Genomic DNA, 19,444 nt, shown 5'->3' with positions numbered 1-19,444 from the left:
AAGCTGATGACCTCTGCCACACTTGATGTTTTTAATCAGTAACTTGAAGGCTGGTAACCAAAGAAAACAAATATATATCACCTTCTGTGTACCTGTCACAGTGCATTAAACAGATCACATGCATATACCTCATAGCAATTGCTATCTAATAAGTGGTACCACCAATGAATGGACAGGAACAGAAGTGAACTCCCTAGATCTGACAAAGGGCATCTACAAATTCCCACAGCTAACACCACTCTTAATGGTGAGACACTGGATATTTGTCTCTAAGACCACAAGCAACACAAGGATGACTTCTCACTCATGCCATTCCAGTCAACATTGTATGTAAGGTTCTAGTCAGGACAATTAGGCAATAAGAACATAATGAAAGAATGAATAAAAGCTCTCTCTTTGCAGCTGACAACATCTTATATATAGAAAACACTAAATAATACTCCCCAAAACTAATAAAAGCTAACAGGTACAGAAAAGTACAAGACACAAGATCAACATAAAAATATAAGCAATAAAAAAATCCAAAAAGAAAATTAAGAATTAAAAAAAAACAGCATCAAAAAGAACAACATACACAGGAATAACATAACTAAAACCTACATAAATGCAAGAATAGTACAATGAAAACAACAAAATATTACTAAAATCAAAGAAAAACTAAATGAATAGACAGCTAGTGTTCAATGATATAAAGACATGATATTTTAAGATGGTAATACACTTCAAGTTTCTGATCAGGCTCAACAAAACTTCTCTCAAGATTTCAATGACCTTTATTTGAAGAAATGTACAAGCTCTTCCTACAATTCATATAGAACTGCAAAAAAACCCACGGAGCCAAAACAATCTTGCAAAATAAAAAAATATTAGATGGTTCACAATTCCCAAATTCAAAACTTACTGTTGCAGAGCTATGGTAATCCAAACAATTTGGCTTTGGCATCAAGAAAACACACATGGGACAATGGAATAGAACTGAGAAAGCAGAAGAGGGATTACTAGGGACAGGGAAGGGTGTGACATTAGGGACAGCAAAGGGAGAAGAGGGACATGATCAATGCACAATGTGTGCATGTATGGAAATATCACAGTGAACCTCAATAGAGTTAATATGTGTTATAATAATGCAAAAAGTAAAATGGGATTGTAATAAACCCAAACATATCTATGACCACTCTATCTTCAATAAGGATGCCTAAGCCATTTATCTTTTCAATAAATAAGGCCCAGACAACTAAACAATCACATGCAAGGAATGAATTGGAACCCCTACCTCGTGCAACATACAGAAATTAACTCAAAACAAACAGATGTAAATATAAGAGCTATAGGAGTAAAATTTAGAAAACTAGAAAACCTAGATGTAAATTTTATAACCTTTTCCTTATTGATGGTTTTATAATTTTGGGAGGGGTGGTACCAGAAATTGAACTCAGGGACACTCAACCACTGAGCCACATCCCCAGTTCATTTTAATTAGGGACACAGTCTGTCTCACTGAGTTGCTTAGAGCCTCATTTTTGCTGAGGCTGGCTTTGAACTTCCATCCTCTTGCCTCGGCCTCCCAAACCAGGGATTGCAGGCATGTGCCACCATGCCCAGCTATGGTTTGAAAATATAAGCAACAAAAGATGACAAAGATAAACTGAGCTTCTTATATTTAAAAACTTTTGTGCATCAAAGGATGCCATCAAGAAAGTGGAAACTCACACAAAATAAGAGGAAATATGTGTAATCATATATCTAATAGAGATGGTATCCAGAACATATAAAGAACTCTTTGCGACTCAATAATAAAAGATAGGGGTGAAAAAACAATTTAAAAGTGGACAAAGGATTTTAAGAGACATTTTTCCAAAAGAGATATACAAATGAAAATTTGTATATTTTGCTCAGCAATGTTAGTCAATAGGGAATTGCAAATAAAAACCACAATGAAATAGTGCTTCACACCAAATGGGATGAAAAATTAAAAACAATCCAACAAAAACAAGACAATGACTAGTAGAGAAATTGGAAGCATCATATACTGCTTGTTGAGAATGTAAATGATGCAGACATTTGTTTTGTTTTGAGACAGGTCTTGCTATGCTGCCCAGTCTGGTTTTGAACTCTTAAGCTCAAGTGATCTTCCTAACTCAGCGTCCTGAGTGCTGGGATCCACTTTGGAAAACAGTTTCTTCAAAAAGTTACACACAAAATTTCTATATACCCCAGTTGTTTCATTCCTAGGTTTATTCCCAAGGGAACTGAAACACATGTCCACATAAAAACTTTTGCATGAATATTCACAGCAGCACTATTAAAAACAGACAAAAAGTAAAAACAATCTAAATTTCCATCAAATTAGTGAATGAATAAACAAAAGGTAGTATCTACACAGTGGAACATTATGCAGTTATAAAAATGAATGCAGTACTCACACATGCTACATCAATGAATCTTAAGTGCAAGAAGCCAGACACAAGAGGACACATATATCCACTGTCATAATTTGACATGTTAGTATTCCAGAAAGAAATGGGTAAATGTGTCACAGGGCTATCTGGACAAAAATCATTTTAGGAACTGCAAGAGCAGTTTTCAAAATCTGGAGGTAGAAACATGCTGTGGTGGTTCAATAAAAAGCCAGGTGGACACAGAGAGAAGGTGGGCACGTAAGCACAGGGGGCCGGCAGAGAAGGAGGCAGACTCTAGTCATGATAAGCTTAAAGGCTGTGTAGGCTCTGGGGTTTTTTGGTTTGTTTTTAATTTTCTTTTTAATTAGATGGGAAGGCACTGGAGTGACATGACCTGACTTATAGTTGAAAAGATCACATGGATTCTGTGTGGTGAATAAACTGCAGAGGGAAGAAGGAAAGTACTCAGAGATCAAGTGAGGGTTTAGCAATAGTCCAAACAAGAGAAGAAGGTGGCTTGGGTTAGGTTGTAAAAGTGGTGGAGCTGTTGAGAAGGGGTCAGATTCTGAGTTATTTGAAAATAGATATAGACTGAATTGGCTGAAATGTAAGATGTGCGATTTGAGAAAAAAGAGAAGATGCAGGTTTGAACAGAGAATGGAGTGGATATTTACGCAACATGGATCACTATGGAAAGAGCAGAGTTCAGAAAACTCCAGGGTCTATTTTTATTTTTTTCTTTTGTTACAGCATTATAATTATATATAATAACTGGGTTCATTTTGACACAGTCATACCTGCATGTAATTTGATTTAATCCATTTTAGTCCCAGGAACTCTCACTTTTCCTCCCTTACTCCTTCCTCTACTCTGTTCCTCTTCCTTTCACTCACTCATTTGTTTTTGATTGGTACTTTATAGGTATACATAAAGGAGGAATTCACTGTGGTATATTAATACATGTACACAGAGTAAGTCTGTCAAATTCATTCTGCATTTCCTCCCCTTTCCCTTCCATTCTCCCTCCCTCTTGATCTCCTTCTAACCCCACTGGTCTTCCCTATATCTTTATGATATTCGACTTCCCACTTTTCTTCGCTTACTTTGTTTTAGCTTGTGCATATGAAAGAAAATGTTTGACCCCTGATTTTCTGAGTCTGGCTTATTTTACTTAGCATGATGTTCTCTAGTTCCATCCATTTACTGGCAAATGCCATCATTTCATTCTCCTTTATGGCTGAATAAAAACTCCGTTGTGTATATATAACACATTTTCTTTATCCATTCATCTATTGACAGGAATCTGACTGGTTCCATAAATACCAAGGAGTGGGATGGCTAGGTCATATATAGTGGTTCTATGCTGGTCTTTTTGAGGAATCTCCATACTGCTTTCCTGAGTGGTTGTACTAATGTGCAAATTCATCAAGAAGTATGATGTTGCCCACATCTTCACCAACGTTTACTATTATTTGTATTCTTGATAATTGCCATTTTGATTGGAATAAAAAAAATATCAGTGTAGTTTTGATTTGCATTTCCCTGATTGCTAGAGATGTTCAGAATTTTTTCATGTATTTGGTGGCCATCTGTGTTTCTTCTTCTTCTCTTTTTTAAAATATTTATTTAGTTAGTTGTAGTTGGACACAATACCTTTATTTTATTTATTTTTATGTGGTGCTGAGGATCAAACCCAGGGCCTCGCACATGCTAGGCGAGCGCTCTACCACTGAGCCCCAACCCCAGGCCTGTGTTTCTTCTTTTGAGAAATGCCTGTTTAGTTCTTTTGCCCATTTCTTGATAAGATTGTTTTTTGATTATTTGGTTTTTTGTTTTGTTTTTTTTTTTTTTTTTGGTGTTGAACTTTTGGGTTCTTTACATATTCTGGATGTTAATGCACAGAGGAATAGCTGGCAAAGATTTTTCTTCCATTTTGTAGGCTTTCTTTTCATGCTCTTAATTATTCCATTGCTGTGAAGAAGCTTTTTAATTTGAGATGACTTTCCACTATTGATTATTGGTTTTAATTCTTGACCTTTAGGTCTTCTTAAGGAAATCAGTGCCTATACCAATATGATGGAGTGTTGATCCTGTGGTTTCTTCTAACAGTTGCAAAGTTTCTAGTATAATTCAATTCTAATTCAAAGTCTCTGCTCCACTTCAATTTGACTTTTGTGCAGTGTGAAAGGAATCTAGTTTCATTTTTTCTACATACAGCTATCCAGTTTTCCCAGCACCATTTGTTAAAGTGGCTACCTTTTCTCCATCATATATTTTTTGGCACCTTTCTTATTTATCAGATGGCTGTAAGTGTGTGGTTTTGTCTTTGTCTCCTCTATTCCATTCTATTGGAATTCATATCTATTTTGATACCAATACCATGCTGGTTTTGTTACTATAGCTCTGTAGTATAATATGAGATCAGATATTGTGATGTCTCCTGTATTACTCTTCTTGCTCAGGATTGCTTTCCTTTATTTTATTTATTTTTATGTGATGCTAAGGATAAAACCCAGGGCCTTGCATATGCAAGCTGTACCACTGAGCCACAACCCCAGCCCCAAAACTGTCATTTTGACAATATAAATTCTGCCTATCCAACAACATGGGAGGTCTTTCCATCTTTTAAGGTTTTCTTCAATTTCTTTCTTCAGTCAGTGTTCTATAATTTTCATTGTACAGATCTTTCACCTCCATGGTTAGATTAATACCCAAGTTTTTTTGTTTATTAGTCATTGTGAATGGAATAGTGTTTCTGATTTCTGTGTCAGCAGAATCATTGTTAGAGTATATGAAAGCTATTGATTTATGAGTGTAGATCTGGTATACTGCTGCTTTACTGAATTCATTATCATCTCTAGGAGTTTTCTGGTGGAATTTTTTGGGTCTTCTAGATGTAAGTTCATGTCATCAGCAAACAGAGATAATTTGACTTCTTTTTCTGTGTGTATTCCTTTAATTTCCTTCTCTTGCTTGATTTCTCTGGCTAAAGTTTCAAGAACTACATTGAATAGATGTGATGATAGACATCTTCCTCTTGTTCCTGATTTTAGAGGAAAAGCTGCTTTTCTCTGTGCAATATGGCTTTGTCAAATACAGCTTTTAAAATATTGAAGTAAGTTTCTTCTATTCTTAGTTTCTCCAGCATTTGAACATAAATCAGTGCTTTTTTTCATCTATTCTGATAATCATATGGTTCTTGTTGTTAATTCTATTTAAGTAGTGAATTATATTTATTGATTTGCATATGTTGAACCAATCTTGCATCCCTGGTTGAAACCAACTTGGAACATGGTATATTATCTTCTTGATATGTATTGAATGCAGTTTGCTAAATATTTTATTAAGAATTTTTGCATCTATGTTCATTAGGGATACTGGTCTATAGTTTTCTTTCCTAGTTTTTCTAGTTTTGGTAGCAGGGTTTTACTACTTCATAGAATATATTTGGAACTATTCCTGCCCTTTCAATTTCGTAGAATGATTTGAGAAAGACTAGTGTTAGTTCTTCTTTAGAGGTCTGATAGAGCTCGGCTGACAATCCATTTGGTCCTGGCCTTGTCTTTCTTGGAAGATTTTTTAATTGATGTGTCAATTCCATTACTTGATATCAGTCTGTTTAGGTTTTCTATATTTTCCTGGCTCAATTTGGGCAAGAAAATGTGCCTAGAAATTTGTCAGTGTGATCTGGATTTTCCAGTTTATTGGAGTGTAAGTTTTCAAAACAGTTTCTAATGATCCTTTTGACTTCAGAAGTTTCTGTAGTAATATTTCCTTTTTCATCTCTAATTTTGTCTACTTGCATTTTCTTTCTTTTGGTTAGTTTGGCTAAGGTTTTATCAAACTTATTTATTTTTTTGAAGAACCAACTCTTGGCTGGGTGCAGTGGTGCAAACCTGTAATCCCAGCAGCTCTGGAGGCTGAGACAGGAGGATAGAGTTCAAAGTCAGCCTCAGCAATGTCAAGGTGCTAGGCAACTCAGTGAGACCCTGTCTCTAAATAAATACAAAATAGGGCTGGCGACATGGCTCAAAAAAAAAAAAAGAACCAACTCTGTTGTATTGATCATGTGTATTTTTTTTATTCTCAATTTCATTAATTTTGGCCCTGATATTATTTCCTGTCTTCTACTGATTTTGGAATTAGTTTGTTCTCCATTTTCTGAGATCTTGAGGTGGAACATACTCTTATTTATTTGAAATATCTCTAATTTTTTAATGTAGGCACTCAATGCTATAAATTTTCCTCTTAGAACTGCTTTCATACTGTCCTAGAGATTTTGATGTGTTTTATCTCTGTTTTCATTTGTTTATAAAAATTTATCCTCTGATCCATTCCTCATTTTTAAAAATATTATTCAGGGCTGGGGTTATGGCTCAGTGGTAGAGCAGTTGCCTAGCATGTGTGAAGCACTGGGTTCAAACCTAAGCACCACATAAAAATAAATAAACAAAATAAAGGCATTGTGTCCATGTGCAACAGAAAAATATTTTAAAAAAATAAATAAATAAAAATAAAAATAAAAAAAATAAAAATATTATTCAGTTTCCATGTGTTTATGGGGTTCCTATTATTTTTCTTGCTGCTGATTTCTAGTTTCTTTCCATAATGATCTAATAGGATACATGGGATTATATCAATTTTATAAATAAATTTTATTATGTCAAATTTATTTTTGTATTTAATAAGTCTTACATTACAATTTAGAACATGGGGTATTTTAGAAAAGGTTCCCCAGACTGCTGAGAAGAAAGTAAATTCAGTTGTTTGGGGTGAAATTCTGTTGATGTCTAGTAAGTCTGTTTGATTTTTAGCATCATTTAGGTTGGGAATATCTTTATTGAGTTTATGTGTGGATAACCTTTCTATTGGTGATAGGCATGTTTTAAAATCCCCCAGTATTATTGTATTATGGCCTAATTGGTATTTAATGTCAAGAAGGTATTTTTTTGTTGTTGTCGCTGTTTAATACAATTAGGTACATTGACATCTGGAGTATATATACTATCTTTATGTCTTCTTATAGGATTGTTCCCTTTACTAGGATATAATGGTTTATTTTGTCTCTTCTTATTAATTTTTGCTTATAATCTAGAATATAAAAATAGCTACTATTGGGCTGGGGATGTGGCAGAGGTGGTAGTGCGCTTGCCTGGCATGCGCGGGGCACTGGGTTCGATCCTCAACATCACATAAAAATAAAATAAAGATATTGTGTCCACCTAAAAAACTAACAAAAATAAATAAATTTTTTTTTTTTAAAGAGAGAGTGAGAGAGAGAGAGAGAGAATTTTTTAATATTTATTTTTCAGTTCTCGGCGGACACAACATCTTTGTTGGTATGTGGTGCTGAGGATCGAACCCGGGCCGCACGCATGCTAGGCGAGCGCCCTACTGCTTGAGCCACATCCCCAGCCCAATAAATATTTTTTAAAAATAGCTACTATTACTTGTTTTTGGTCTGCATTTTCAGGAAATATTTTTTTCCATCTTTTTACTTTCAGTTTATGAGCATCTTTGCCTATAAGATAAGTCTCTTGCAAACAGCATATAGTTAGATCTTGTTTTTTAATCCATTCTGTCACTCTATACTTTTAACTGGGGAGTCGCAAGCATTTACATTCAGTTGTTATGGATAAATGGTTGTTATTTCCTGACATTTGTTGTTATTGTTATATTTAATTTGGTCTTGATTTTCATTTCGTTGGTTACTCTTCTATGATCTTGGTCTATTTTGCAGTTTAGGGGCTAGTTTTTGAGTTCTTCTGTACAGTATATCTCTAAGTATTTCCTAGAAAGCTGGCTTAGTTGTCATGAATTCTATTAGTTCATGTCTATCATTGAAAGTTTTTATCTTTCTATCAATTCTGAAAGATATCTTTGTTCAATACAGCAGTCTTGGCTGACACCTGTTTTCTTTTAGAGTCAAGGTATAATTTTAGAATAAATTTTACTATTAGATGTTTAAGAAAAGTTCTAATTGGTAGTTGGATATTGGATTTTAGAGTTTAATACAGAGGATTAGGTCAGAAATATAATTCAAATTCTTGTGCACCGGATAGTATTTACAACCATGAGACTCAATATGATCACCTGGTGTAGCACTGTCCAAAAAAACTTTCCATGATGACAGAGTCATTAATATAGAGATATGTATGCTGCTTGATAGAAGAGCTGCTAGCTTCACAGGACTGTTGAACTCTTGAAATGTGGCTGGGATCAATACTATCAGTAGTATAACCAGCACAGATCAAGTGAGTGAATGTAGGTAAAGCAGAGAAGAAGGAGCAGCTAGAAGTGGCAGATTGACAACCAGAAGAGAATAGCATCCTAGAAGTAATTAAGTGAGCCAAAAGTGAATGAACTAGGTGAACATGAAGAAGGAACACAGAATTGATATAAAAGTAATTAATGATTGGTACTCAACATAAACACTCCAAAGCTTCTTTAGTGGTGGTGGTTTGCAGGTCTGCTAATTTTCAAAGTTAATGATGAACTCCTTTAAAGCATAGTCACAGCATGATCTCACTCAACAAAAGTTAATCATGTTAGTTATTCTAACATATTTTCATTGAAGTCTTCTGGGTTCTTTCTACAGTATTATACTAAAACCTCAAAGATCAGGATGAGACAAAGAAAGAGGTCAGTTAAAAGAAGCAGAATCAGAAAAAATAATTTGGAACATAAAATATTCTTATCAGCAATTGACAAATCACTTAAAAATTTGGCATTAATTTGACTAGGAAAAAGAAAATAGGAGGACTGAACAGTTTAAAATATATGTAGTTCTTTCAAGCACAGCTGCTGTTATTTTTGAAATGTTCTTTGGCATCAGTCCTTTAATCACATATTTTCAAATGTTTATAGTTCATGTACTTGAAATGGCACTTACCAAAGTGTGAACATCTCCTTCACTAAGGGCGAGATCTCGCTTTGTGATGAGATGGTTCCGGTCACCTTGCCCAGCAATTGTGTCATTCTTCTCAGCTGTTTGCAAAGATGAGATCTGTATTGCATTGCAAAAAGGTGATAAATAATAATGGAAAACATTTTATATCGACATTTTGACAAAAGGTTCTTATATACAATTATGCATGAAAATTTGGTGTGACAGAAAATTCACCAGTTAATATGTTGAGAAGAGTGAGGACAGAAAATATAGTCTTTAATGTGTCTTTAAAAAATTAGCTATCCCTAGCAATTACTGTCTCTGTCATTGCAAAACTAAAAGGGAAACGGATGAAAATACATAGAAACACCCTGAAATTCTAAAGTACATCTGTGATGAGTATTAATTTTGAGCATATTTTTTAGTTTTCTTAACTTTCCTTGAACCATGTTGGGCAATAGCTTCTTACAGAAATTTATGTTCTAGGATGATGATGACTATGTCTTAGAGCATATTTTTATATTCTATAAAATGATATTTTCATAGGTCATGTAAATTAAGAAAATCATAAGCAAAATAGTATATCTTATTCCAAAGATAAAAATTCCAACAAAAGAACAGTCTTCAAACAATATTATACACTGGATAAACTAAGATGTGATATATCCAAGGTCAAATCAACTCACTTAGAATATCTTCCAAGGCTTAATAAACACTCCATAAATGTGGTTCACTAGGACTTCATAGAATTCATTATTAACCATTTTACAAATAATCTAATTCTTAGTGTATTGGTTATGAATTATAATATTTTGGCAAAGCCTATGCAATAAAATACTGTTCTATTCATGCATTTCACAGGTTTAATAAGAAAGCAATAAAAAGTAATCATGATGAAGAGGTGCTTAATAGCTTGGTTACCTTGATTCTCAAAGGGTTGATCTCCATATCTGAAGTACAGTTCATTGGCCCATCGATGTCATAATGAAGGATGTACAACAAAGTGTTGTTGTTATATTTATAAGGCCACTGAAGATTTAGCATGGCTTTGCTGAATGAACTGGGACCATTGTTTCTCAGCTAATGAGGAAAAGAAATGTAAATACCCTAGGCAAAAATTTATTCTATAATCCTTCCCATGTGCCAACTTCAGAAATCATTTAACAACAGGATTTGAGTAACAGCAGAGTTGCCAAAAATAGACTCTAAATTACAACATAATCTTATACAAAGAATATCAAACTCAACATTTGTCTCTAGAGTAACAGGTATCAGGATGAAAATATAAACAAAAGAGTTAAATATTAAATATTAAAGAGTTATTGATAATAAAAATTTTCACCCTATGGAAATAAAATTGTGATTATTAACTGTAGGCATTTTCAATTTTTAGTCAGAACTGCAAAATGCCCATGGGAAAATACCCAATGACCTAATTCTTTTATTCAAGTAGAATAAATTGGTTTTAAATAACGAATTATATCAATTACCTTCTTTAAACACTTAAAGCTTTTTATCTACTGAAAACAAACTTATAAATAGGGAAAAATTCAAAGAAATATAGGTACACCATAGGTACATACTAAATCTATCCAGGGTTTACATAAAAATTACATATCATTGATTTTAAAACATAGCTTAGTTGTTCTCTTTGTTGGCTCTCTCACTAGGTTTCCCTTAAATCCAACAGCTGCAAACCTCATAAATGTGCTGAACAACTGGCCCAACATCTTCTTCAGTCTCAGGGTTCTCCTTGTGCTCCCAATTTGGAATCGGAAGAAAGATATGATCAGGACTTGAGACTCTAAACAATGACCAAAGAAAACCTACCATGAATATCAAAATGATATGGTCAGTTCAATTTCAAAACTATGCTGTATTCAAATGAATAAAATTAGACCCAGTAACAAAGAATATTAAAAGGAAAAACTAGAGAATGCATACAGATACCATAGCTGCTATTATTAAATCTACACATAACAGGTAAATTGGAAAGTCAATTTGTGCAAAATCTCAGTAAGCTTATTTTGAGGGTATTATTGTCATGTCTTGTTTCTTTTCAGAGGACTGGCAAATAAATATTTGGGGCTTTGGAACATATCCAAGATCTTTTTAAAACAGAATCTCCTGCCTTAGTAATGTACCACTAACATGGAGTATTTATGATCCAAAAGAAGGCTGAGCTTCACAGTTACATTTCAAAAGCAATCATGTCAATAGGATACTCAACTTAGTAATCATACTGACCCTCTTATCTCAACAGCAGCTATAACAGCAAGGTCAACTCTGTAAGATACAACTGGGCTTACTTTGTCAAAAAGATTAGAGCTGAAAAAGAAAAAGAACAAATTTAGAACAGAATTGGACAGAAACATCATCAAAATCCTATTGAGGCAAACCCAGCAAAACTAAAAATGAATAGATTCAAAGCAACAAAGAAATGAAAACCTTCTAAGTCAAAACAATTATTTTCGATAGCATTTAATTCCCAGAAGATGATCAAGTTTTATTTCTTAATGTTTAATTTTGTCTTACAAACTCAAAATTGACAATATTATTCTTAAAATGTAAATGTTGATTTTAAAAATCCTATAAAGTACTGAAGTTTTAATCTATACTATTCAAAAATATTTAAAATATATTATATAATATATCTGTAACACATTTCCTCAATAGTTATTACAAGGTAACACAAGGTACTTTCATACCTTTGGATTTGTAAATCAAATTTTACAGAAGTATCCATCTCTGATTGCTGGTGTACACTGAATCGAAGACCAGCTAAGAGCTGAAAGAGAGGAAAAGATGGTAATATTAGTCAAAGTCTAAACAAAAATGAGAAATTTCAAATCCAATGTCCAAATAAAAACCAATGTCCTAAAATACACTGTTTATAGTAAAAGTGAACACAGATAATTAAATATGGCTTTCTGTTGAATCTCTTATTTAAGATAAAATCCATAAGGGAATCTATTTAACAACAATTACTAATAATAATTACACCTCCTTGTGATATTAATTATCTTTCTAAAATGTGCAAAAGTAAATGTTTGTTGATTCAATTAATTAATTAGGCACAATGATTCGGTAATCGGAAGCTAACAACTGAACTGTGTTAATGGGGTAGGAAGAAAGAAGTGGAGGGTTTACCAGAGTAACAGGAGCTAGTTAAAAGAAGCCTAAGTCTGGCCAGAACCAGAATTGCTCCTCCTCTCACCTTTCACAAACCCCTCAGGCAACAAACATCCTAATTCCTGCCTGTCACAAACAAAGGAGTCAAGGTAAAGGAAAGAAGTCTTCTTGGAAATAATACAAATGACACAAAAAAAATGGCACCTCCTGGGAACTGCCTCCTGCTTTCCACTTTGGAAAGCCTGGAGCTGACAACTTGGAATGACCAGGAACTCTCTACACTGAATGGGCTGGGAGTGAAAGATCTAGAGAAAATACGGTTGCAAAAAAATTAAAAAGATGTTCTGTTGTTAACGACAACTTTGAGTACATACAAAGTAAAAGGACTGATCAGAGTATTTGTTCAAGCCCTCTTCCATAGACAACATACACATAAAACAATAATTTTTAGAGAAATATACACTTCAAGAAATATGAAATGTTTAGCTCCAGAGTGACACAGATCTCAAATTGCCAATATTAATGTGTCATTAAATAAATTAATTGTATTGTAAAAGCAACACTACGTAGACTGTCATGTTTTCCTTTATACTGAAATATAAGAGGTATATTTTGTTTCCTTTTAAATAGGTTTGGGAAGAGAGCCATTGGGTGTTTGCTTCTTTTCAAGCTCCTATGCTTCCTGCTCCACCATCTGAAGGGGCCTGATCCAACTCAATTTCCCTTTGATCTTCTGTGTGGGAACTGTAATACATGGCTTCAAGTTAATAAGTAGATTCTATCTCTCCTAAGAAGACAGTCCTGATATTTGCCAGAGTAGTTTTTGAGGATCCATTAAAGCATCACTTTAAAATACCAAAATTAAAATTTCAGTTCCTTTTTTTTGGTTTTTGTTTGGGTTTTTTTTTTTTGTTTGTTTGTTTGTTTCTTGCTAGGGATTGAACCCAGAGCTTTCTACATGCTAGGCAAGCACTCTACCAACTAAGCTACCTCTCCAGCTATAACAGTTCTTAATCCATGTTCTCATCCATTTACTAAACTAAAGGCAGCATCAAAAGCAGATTATTGAGTGCGGTACAATAGCACAACTCATTATTTTAGTATCTTGTTCAAACTGAAAAGAACTCTGTTAATTATGATACTCAAAATCAAAAACCAAATTAAAGACACCGTTTTGAAATGTTTTTGATCTTGTTGTTTTAATGCTATGGCCCAATGCAGAGAACAGCAAAGTATTCTATAATCCACTAGATTAAAGTGTCTTACTTGAGTTCCAGCCTTCATTGGGTTCCCCAGGTCACATACCACTTGGCGGGTTTGGTTTTCTGTCTTAAATGCACAGGAAAGTCTTGCTAAGTCCTTTGTTAGACAAAGAAAAAGGACGTGAAAAGGAAAATAAATTAATGGCTAAAAAAAAAAAAAAAAGTAGAAACCACAAGATTATAAAGTTACAACTGAGTATCATGCAGTTAGATATTAAATTTATTTTTTTAGTGAAAAAAATAAATCTCCACAAACATGGAATAAGAAGTCAGAACTGTGTGTGATTGCCACATATAAATGCAAAAGTGTTTCTGAAAGATCCCTAGAGGACTTACATACATAATCATAGTTCCTCTGACAAATAAATTGATGGACAGGCTTAGACACTTTATCTTTCTGACCTCATTTTCAGGCACTTAGCAAGCAATTTTTAAAATGTCGTATCAATGCATTATGTAAAGCATTAGGTTTAAAAGGAATTATATAGAATAGGCACTCTATTGTCTAGCAATTCAGCCTTAGGTAGAATGGCTAAGCTGTGTTTCACTAAATAGGGGAGTAGCTCATTAATGTTAATAAGACCTGTGAGTGCATTTCAATTTTTAAAGAGGTAGCTTGCTTACTTCACTATTTCGGACAACCCCAATGAAATCAGCCTGAGGTGGCATGGAAATGATGAGCTCAGCTTCATAGGCACCTTCTCCTTGATTCTGAGCCTTAACAATCAATGTGAGAGGGTTGTCGTCTCCAATATAGATCTTCTTTTGATCACTGAAAGTTAATATGAATTTAAACAGTGAAAAAAGACTACATGGGGAGCGTATGGCTGTTCAAAGAAACAAGAGATAAATACACAGACAGCCCCAACATGTTCAACAGTGTCTCAAGATATTTTAAGACTTCTTCACAGTTCAATAGAAAACAGAAAATAGCATACTGGGAGCAAGTCCAACACTTCTCTCTGTAAAAGAAAACACTAATGCCATGATGCCACTAATAAATCACTGGCTTTCATATTTATTACTGAAGTAATTTTATATCTCTGCATGTACTTTTGGGGTGGAGGGGAAAGGATGGAGACTGAACCTAGGGCCTCACACATACTAGGCAAGCACTGAGTTTACATTCCCAGCTATTTTTTAAATTTTGAATCAGGGTCTCACTAAATTGCCCAGACTGGCCTCAAAATGGTGATTCTCGGGCTTTGGCCTCCTGTGTAGCTGGGATCACACGTATGTACCACCATGCCTGGCTCAGCATGTACTTTTTTTTTTTTTTTTTTTTTTTGTGGTGAAGGGGATTGAACCCAGGGCCTTGTGCATGCAAGGTAAACATTCTACCAACTGAGCTATATCCCAGCCCTGCATGTAAATTTTAATCCCCTAATTATTTTCCAAAAGCATGATTTTTACAATAATCTTTTTAATGTATATGCTATAAAACATGGTAAGGATGTGCTTGAGTCAAGAGCATTCCTACAATGAAGTATATCTTCAAGATGACATATTACTTTGTGATAGTATCCAAAGCTAAATGGTCACAAATCTGTCAAGCTAGGCAACTAGTAAAAACAAAGTAGATATTTTTTTAAGTTCAAGATTAATAGCTTTATTATTATATAAAATCATGTATTACTCCCTAATATAACTAATTCTCATTAAAATATTAGTACTTTGAATAGGAAAATGTGCTCTGTGATTTGAATTTCTTACGGTAATGTTTATTGTTTGGAGCAAAACTTACCTATTTACAGAAACTTCTAGTTTGGGTTTACAGACATTGTCTTCACCACAGTCAAGTAGAATATGAGCCTAGAAAAAAAATATTTATTTATCTACATGAAAAGAAATGCAGGTTGCATATGCAGTGTATATCAGTACATATGTGTATAGGCATGTATGAACACATGTGTATTTATATACACTCATCAACTTGTTTGTATACCTGAATTAAAAAAACCATTTATTTACAAACAGGTCAGTGTAGCTTGTCAAAAATGAGAAAAAAGAATAATATTAGTAGGATATAGCATAACATTTGGACTTTTTTAGTTTTATCTCACTTTAATTGCTATTTTGAAATAAAATCTGATATAGAAGTAATGATTAAAAATTGAGAGATTCATTTTTGTTTTGTTTGATTTGTTTTTTGCAATACTAGGGGTTGAACCCAGTGCTCCTCTACCACTGAGCTACATCCTTGGGTCTTTTTTATATTTTGTTTTGGGACAGGGTCTCACTATATTGCTAGCCTTGAACTTGTGATCCTCCTGCCTCAGCCTCCTAAGTAGTTGGGATTACAGGTGTGCACCACCATGCTAGGCTGAAGGTTTTGACTCTGCTTACAACTAAGTTGTGTAAACTTAAGCAATATAAACCCCTAGAATTCCTCACTAAAGAGTGTGCCTCTGTCAATGTCTTGGAAATATGGCTACAAAAGAATAAAGAAACGGAAAATATACTGGAGCCATACAACAGGAGGACCAAAGGGGGAAAGAACTGGTCAAAATGATGCAGCATGTCCATGGCCATTTAGAAAGAAATAAAGGAAAAGGAACCAGAAGTGTTAGAATGACCAGAATAGGTACAACAAGAAAAATCTGAACTTTTCCTTATCCAGGTCTGTCCAGGAGAATGTGCTGGATAGAACAGTATGGAAAAAACCCAAAGAGAAATAATGGAAGGTGCAGAATATGTTGGATAAGATGTGAAAACAGGAATATAAAAATTGAGAAAAGAAGGAAGGAAAATTCTTGGTTTGTCTACTCTTAATATCTAATGGGCTTCATACCCAGCAGCAGATGAAAAGAAGAGAGAAAAGGATTTAAAGGAAAAGAATGATGAAAGGAATCATTTAAAAACAGGTGATGATTGCATACTTCTAAGTCACAAGGGAAGTGCAGTTACCTGGAATAGAATTACTTGATAGGAATGCTAATTGCCAATTTAATTGGGATGAAACCCCAAAATATATGGAATTAATTCAATTACTAGATGCAAGCAGTTGCCATAAGCATCAAGAAAAAAGAAAAGGTCAGGATTGTTAGGAGAATTTATGGTGATTCTGTAAGTCACACAGACTGTGATAAATGAACACATGGCTAACTACCACTTTGCAGGGTAGGAAAAGAACTAAGCTGGCACTGGAGCTGTGGTTAAAACATTATCAACAGGAACACAGCATTCCTGAATGACTACAGAATAATTAAGTGACAATGTATAGAAGAAAAGCAACAAACAAACAAACAACCAAGTTACCAGAAAAGATAGTTTCAGAAGTGGAAACCCACAAAGCAATGTCTTCTATGTCCAGAGAACCAAATCTCTACGGTTATATACTTAATATCTCTCCTTTCTTTTTTTTTTTTCCAACTACTGGAGATTGAATCCAGAGTTGCTCTACCACTGAACTACATCCTTAGCCCTATTTATTTTCATTTTGAGATGGGGTCTCACTACATTGCTGAGGCTGGCCTGGAACTTATGATCTTCCTGCCTCAGCCTTTAGTTGCAGGGATTACAGGCATGTGCCACCATACCTGGAATTATACTTAATATCTTGGACTAAGCAAGCATATGATATACATTTGAATGAAAAAAAATGGGGGGAATAACCATTCCTTCTGCAGAAACCACTGAATCTCCTACTGCAAAAAAGGAAGCTTTTGATCTGCACTAATATAAGTAGCCACGTAGAAGCCAAATGTGGCCCTTGAGCACTTGAAACTTGTCTTGTGTGACTGAGAAACTGATTTTACTTAAAAAAACTGATATTGAAATCCCTTACTGAAAAACTTTTAGTATGTTTAGAATAACTTGAGCACATATATCTTTTTCAACTATAAATTATATGAATTCTAAATAAAAAAATTTTCAAAAAAATTTAGCATCTGGATTTATATATATTATAATTGTACAATATGTTCTGAATTTTGAAGAAAGTAAAAAAACAGAATGTAAATAGTTTGCTGACAATTTTTAAATCGCTTACAAGTTAAAACTATAATATTTTGGATATTGTTATGGCTGAATTATATTTGCCCAAATTGTATGTTGAAGCTCTATTCCTCAGTACCTCAGAATGTGACTGTATTTGAGATACATTCTTTAGAGAAGTAACTAAAATGATGTCATTAGGGTAGGCCTTAATCTAATATTACTCACCTGTGCTTCTTAAATGATGAGTCTAGGATACAGACACATGAAAAGGAAACACCATGTGAGAACAGAAGAGAAGGTGAGCATCTATAAGCCAAGGAGATAGGCCTTGGAAGAAATCAACCCTCGTGACCCCTTGATCTTGGATTTCTAGCCTTCAAAATTGTGAGAAAATGAACTTATGTTATTTAAGTCCCCCACTCTATGGTACATTGTAGTGGAAGCCCTAGAAAACTAATACATACCTATTATTAAAATTAACTTCTAATAAAAATTAACTTTGAAAGATAGCACAATACTGACGGACAGACCTTAAGAGGCATAGACGTCCACTACTAAATTGTTAATCAACATAACACTGAACACCTACCAAATTAGACAATATAAACACAGAGCTATATATAACAGGCTCTCTTGAAATAGATAGTATAAAATGGCATATGATTATTGATATACAAAATGGATTCTTAAAATATAAAAGTTACAAAAAACTAAACATTTTTTTTAAAAACTTGCTTTATGCTGTAGTTATATAGTCCTCTCAAATTACCCCCTAAAAAAACCAAAAACCAAATGAGCAAGTCATGAGATCCTTTAAAGGAAAATAAAAAAGAAATGACGAGGGGCTGGGGTTGTAGCTCAGTGGTAGAGTGTTTGCCTAGCATGTTGTGAAGCACTGGGTTCAATATTCAGCACCACACAAAAATCTATAAATAAAAGTTAAAAAAAAAAAAAGAAAGAAAGAAAATAGAAAGGTCAATCTATATTTAGTTTAAAGAATTTTATGGGGAAAAAATATCAATCCAAAAATATGAACATGTTATAAAAGGAAGAAACAGAAAATAACAATATTTAAATATATTTAAATACATGTTTTTCACAAGTTTTTCTAAAATTAAAATATCAATCTGAAGTCTTATGTTCTTGTACTTAGCCTATGTACTGAATGATTATATACTATATATGCATATTGGTGTAATGTGTAAATACATATATACCTATATACACTTTAAAAACAAAATGTATATTAAAGATGTATATCAAAGGTATTTAGCAAAATACTAAAACGCTACGTAAAGAATGGAGTTTTGTTGTTTTCCTTGAATTATTTTATTATTTTATGCATATGAAATGTGACCCTGGCTTTTTCTGCACACAACTAAGGTCAGAGTGGATTTAAATATCTCTGACAGGAAAGTTCACATTTCTACCCCTCTGACTTATTTAACTAAACATCTACCAACATTATAAAAGCAATCCCTTATGATATTTAAGAACACAAATTATAAGAACTTAATAAAGATCCCAGTATGTAGCAGGAGCACACTGGGAGAGACAGTACCTGTCGACTGAGGTTAGCAGGGGTGAACTGGTTCAGGATGGGACGCAAGCCTGTGGCATCAGCGGCCGTTCTATAATCCAACCGATACTCCATAAAAATAGTAATTGGAGTAAGTTTGTCTCTAAATTCAGATTCATCCTAGAAATGGAAAATCTTCACATTAAAGATGGTATCAACTTAAAGTATCTAGAGAAATCTACAAATGCACAACACAAAGCCAGCTAATTCTATGAAGCTAGTCTAATTAATACCTCTACTTTTC

At 33.9% G+C, this 19,444-nt stretch overlaps 1 protein-coding gene across 3 annotated transcripts in view; it reads right to left on the bottom strand.

The window, feature by feature from the left end:
• The window catches only part of Itgav (integrin subunit alpha V), an 88,837-nt gene that overhangs the window by 5,673 nt on the left and 63,720 nt on the right, over nt 1-19,444 (bottom strand). For all 3 annotated transcript variants that reach the window (XM_021725779.3, XM_005324396.5, XM_040294564.1), the window contains 9 exons: nt 19,183-19,320; nt 15,427-15,494; nt 14,307-14,454; nt 13,687-13,779; nt 11,997-12,076; nt 11,536-11,616; nt 10,987-11,092; nt 10,210-10,368; nt 9,292-9,405 (listed from right to left, as the gene is read on the bottom strand). In XM_021725779.3, the coding sequence (XP_021581454.1) occupies nt 9,292-9,405; nt 10,210-10,368; nt 10,987-11,092; nt 11,536-11,616; nt 11,997-12,076; nt 13,687-13,779; nt 14,307-14,454; nt 15,427-15,494; nt 19,183-19,320 (987 nt within the window). The remainder of the gene's footprint in view (nt 1-9,291; nt 9,406-10,209; nt 10,369-10,986; nt 11,093-11,535; nt 11,617-11,996; nt 12,077-13,686; nt 13,780-14,306; nt 14,455-15,426; nt 15,495-19,182; nt 19,321-19,444) is intronic.

This window comes from Ictidomys tridecemlineatus, chromosome 7 (genome assembly GCF_052094955.1).
Source record: "Ictidomys tridecemlineatus isolate mIctTri1 chromosome 7, mIctTri1.hap1, whole genome shotgun sequence".
Lineage (NCBI taxonomy): Eukaryota > Metazoa > Chordata > Mammalia > Rodentia > Sciuridae > Ictidomys > Ictidomys tridecemlineatus.
The sequence above is the reverse complement of the archived record's forward strand: the minus strand, read 5'-3'. Positions and strand labels throughout refer to the sequence as shown.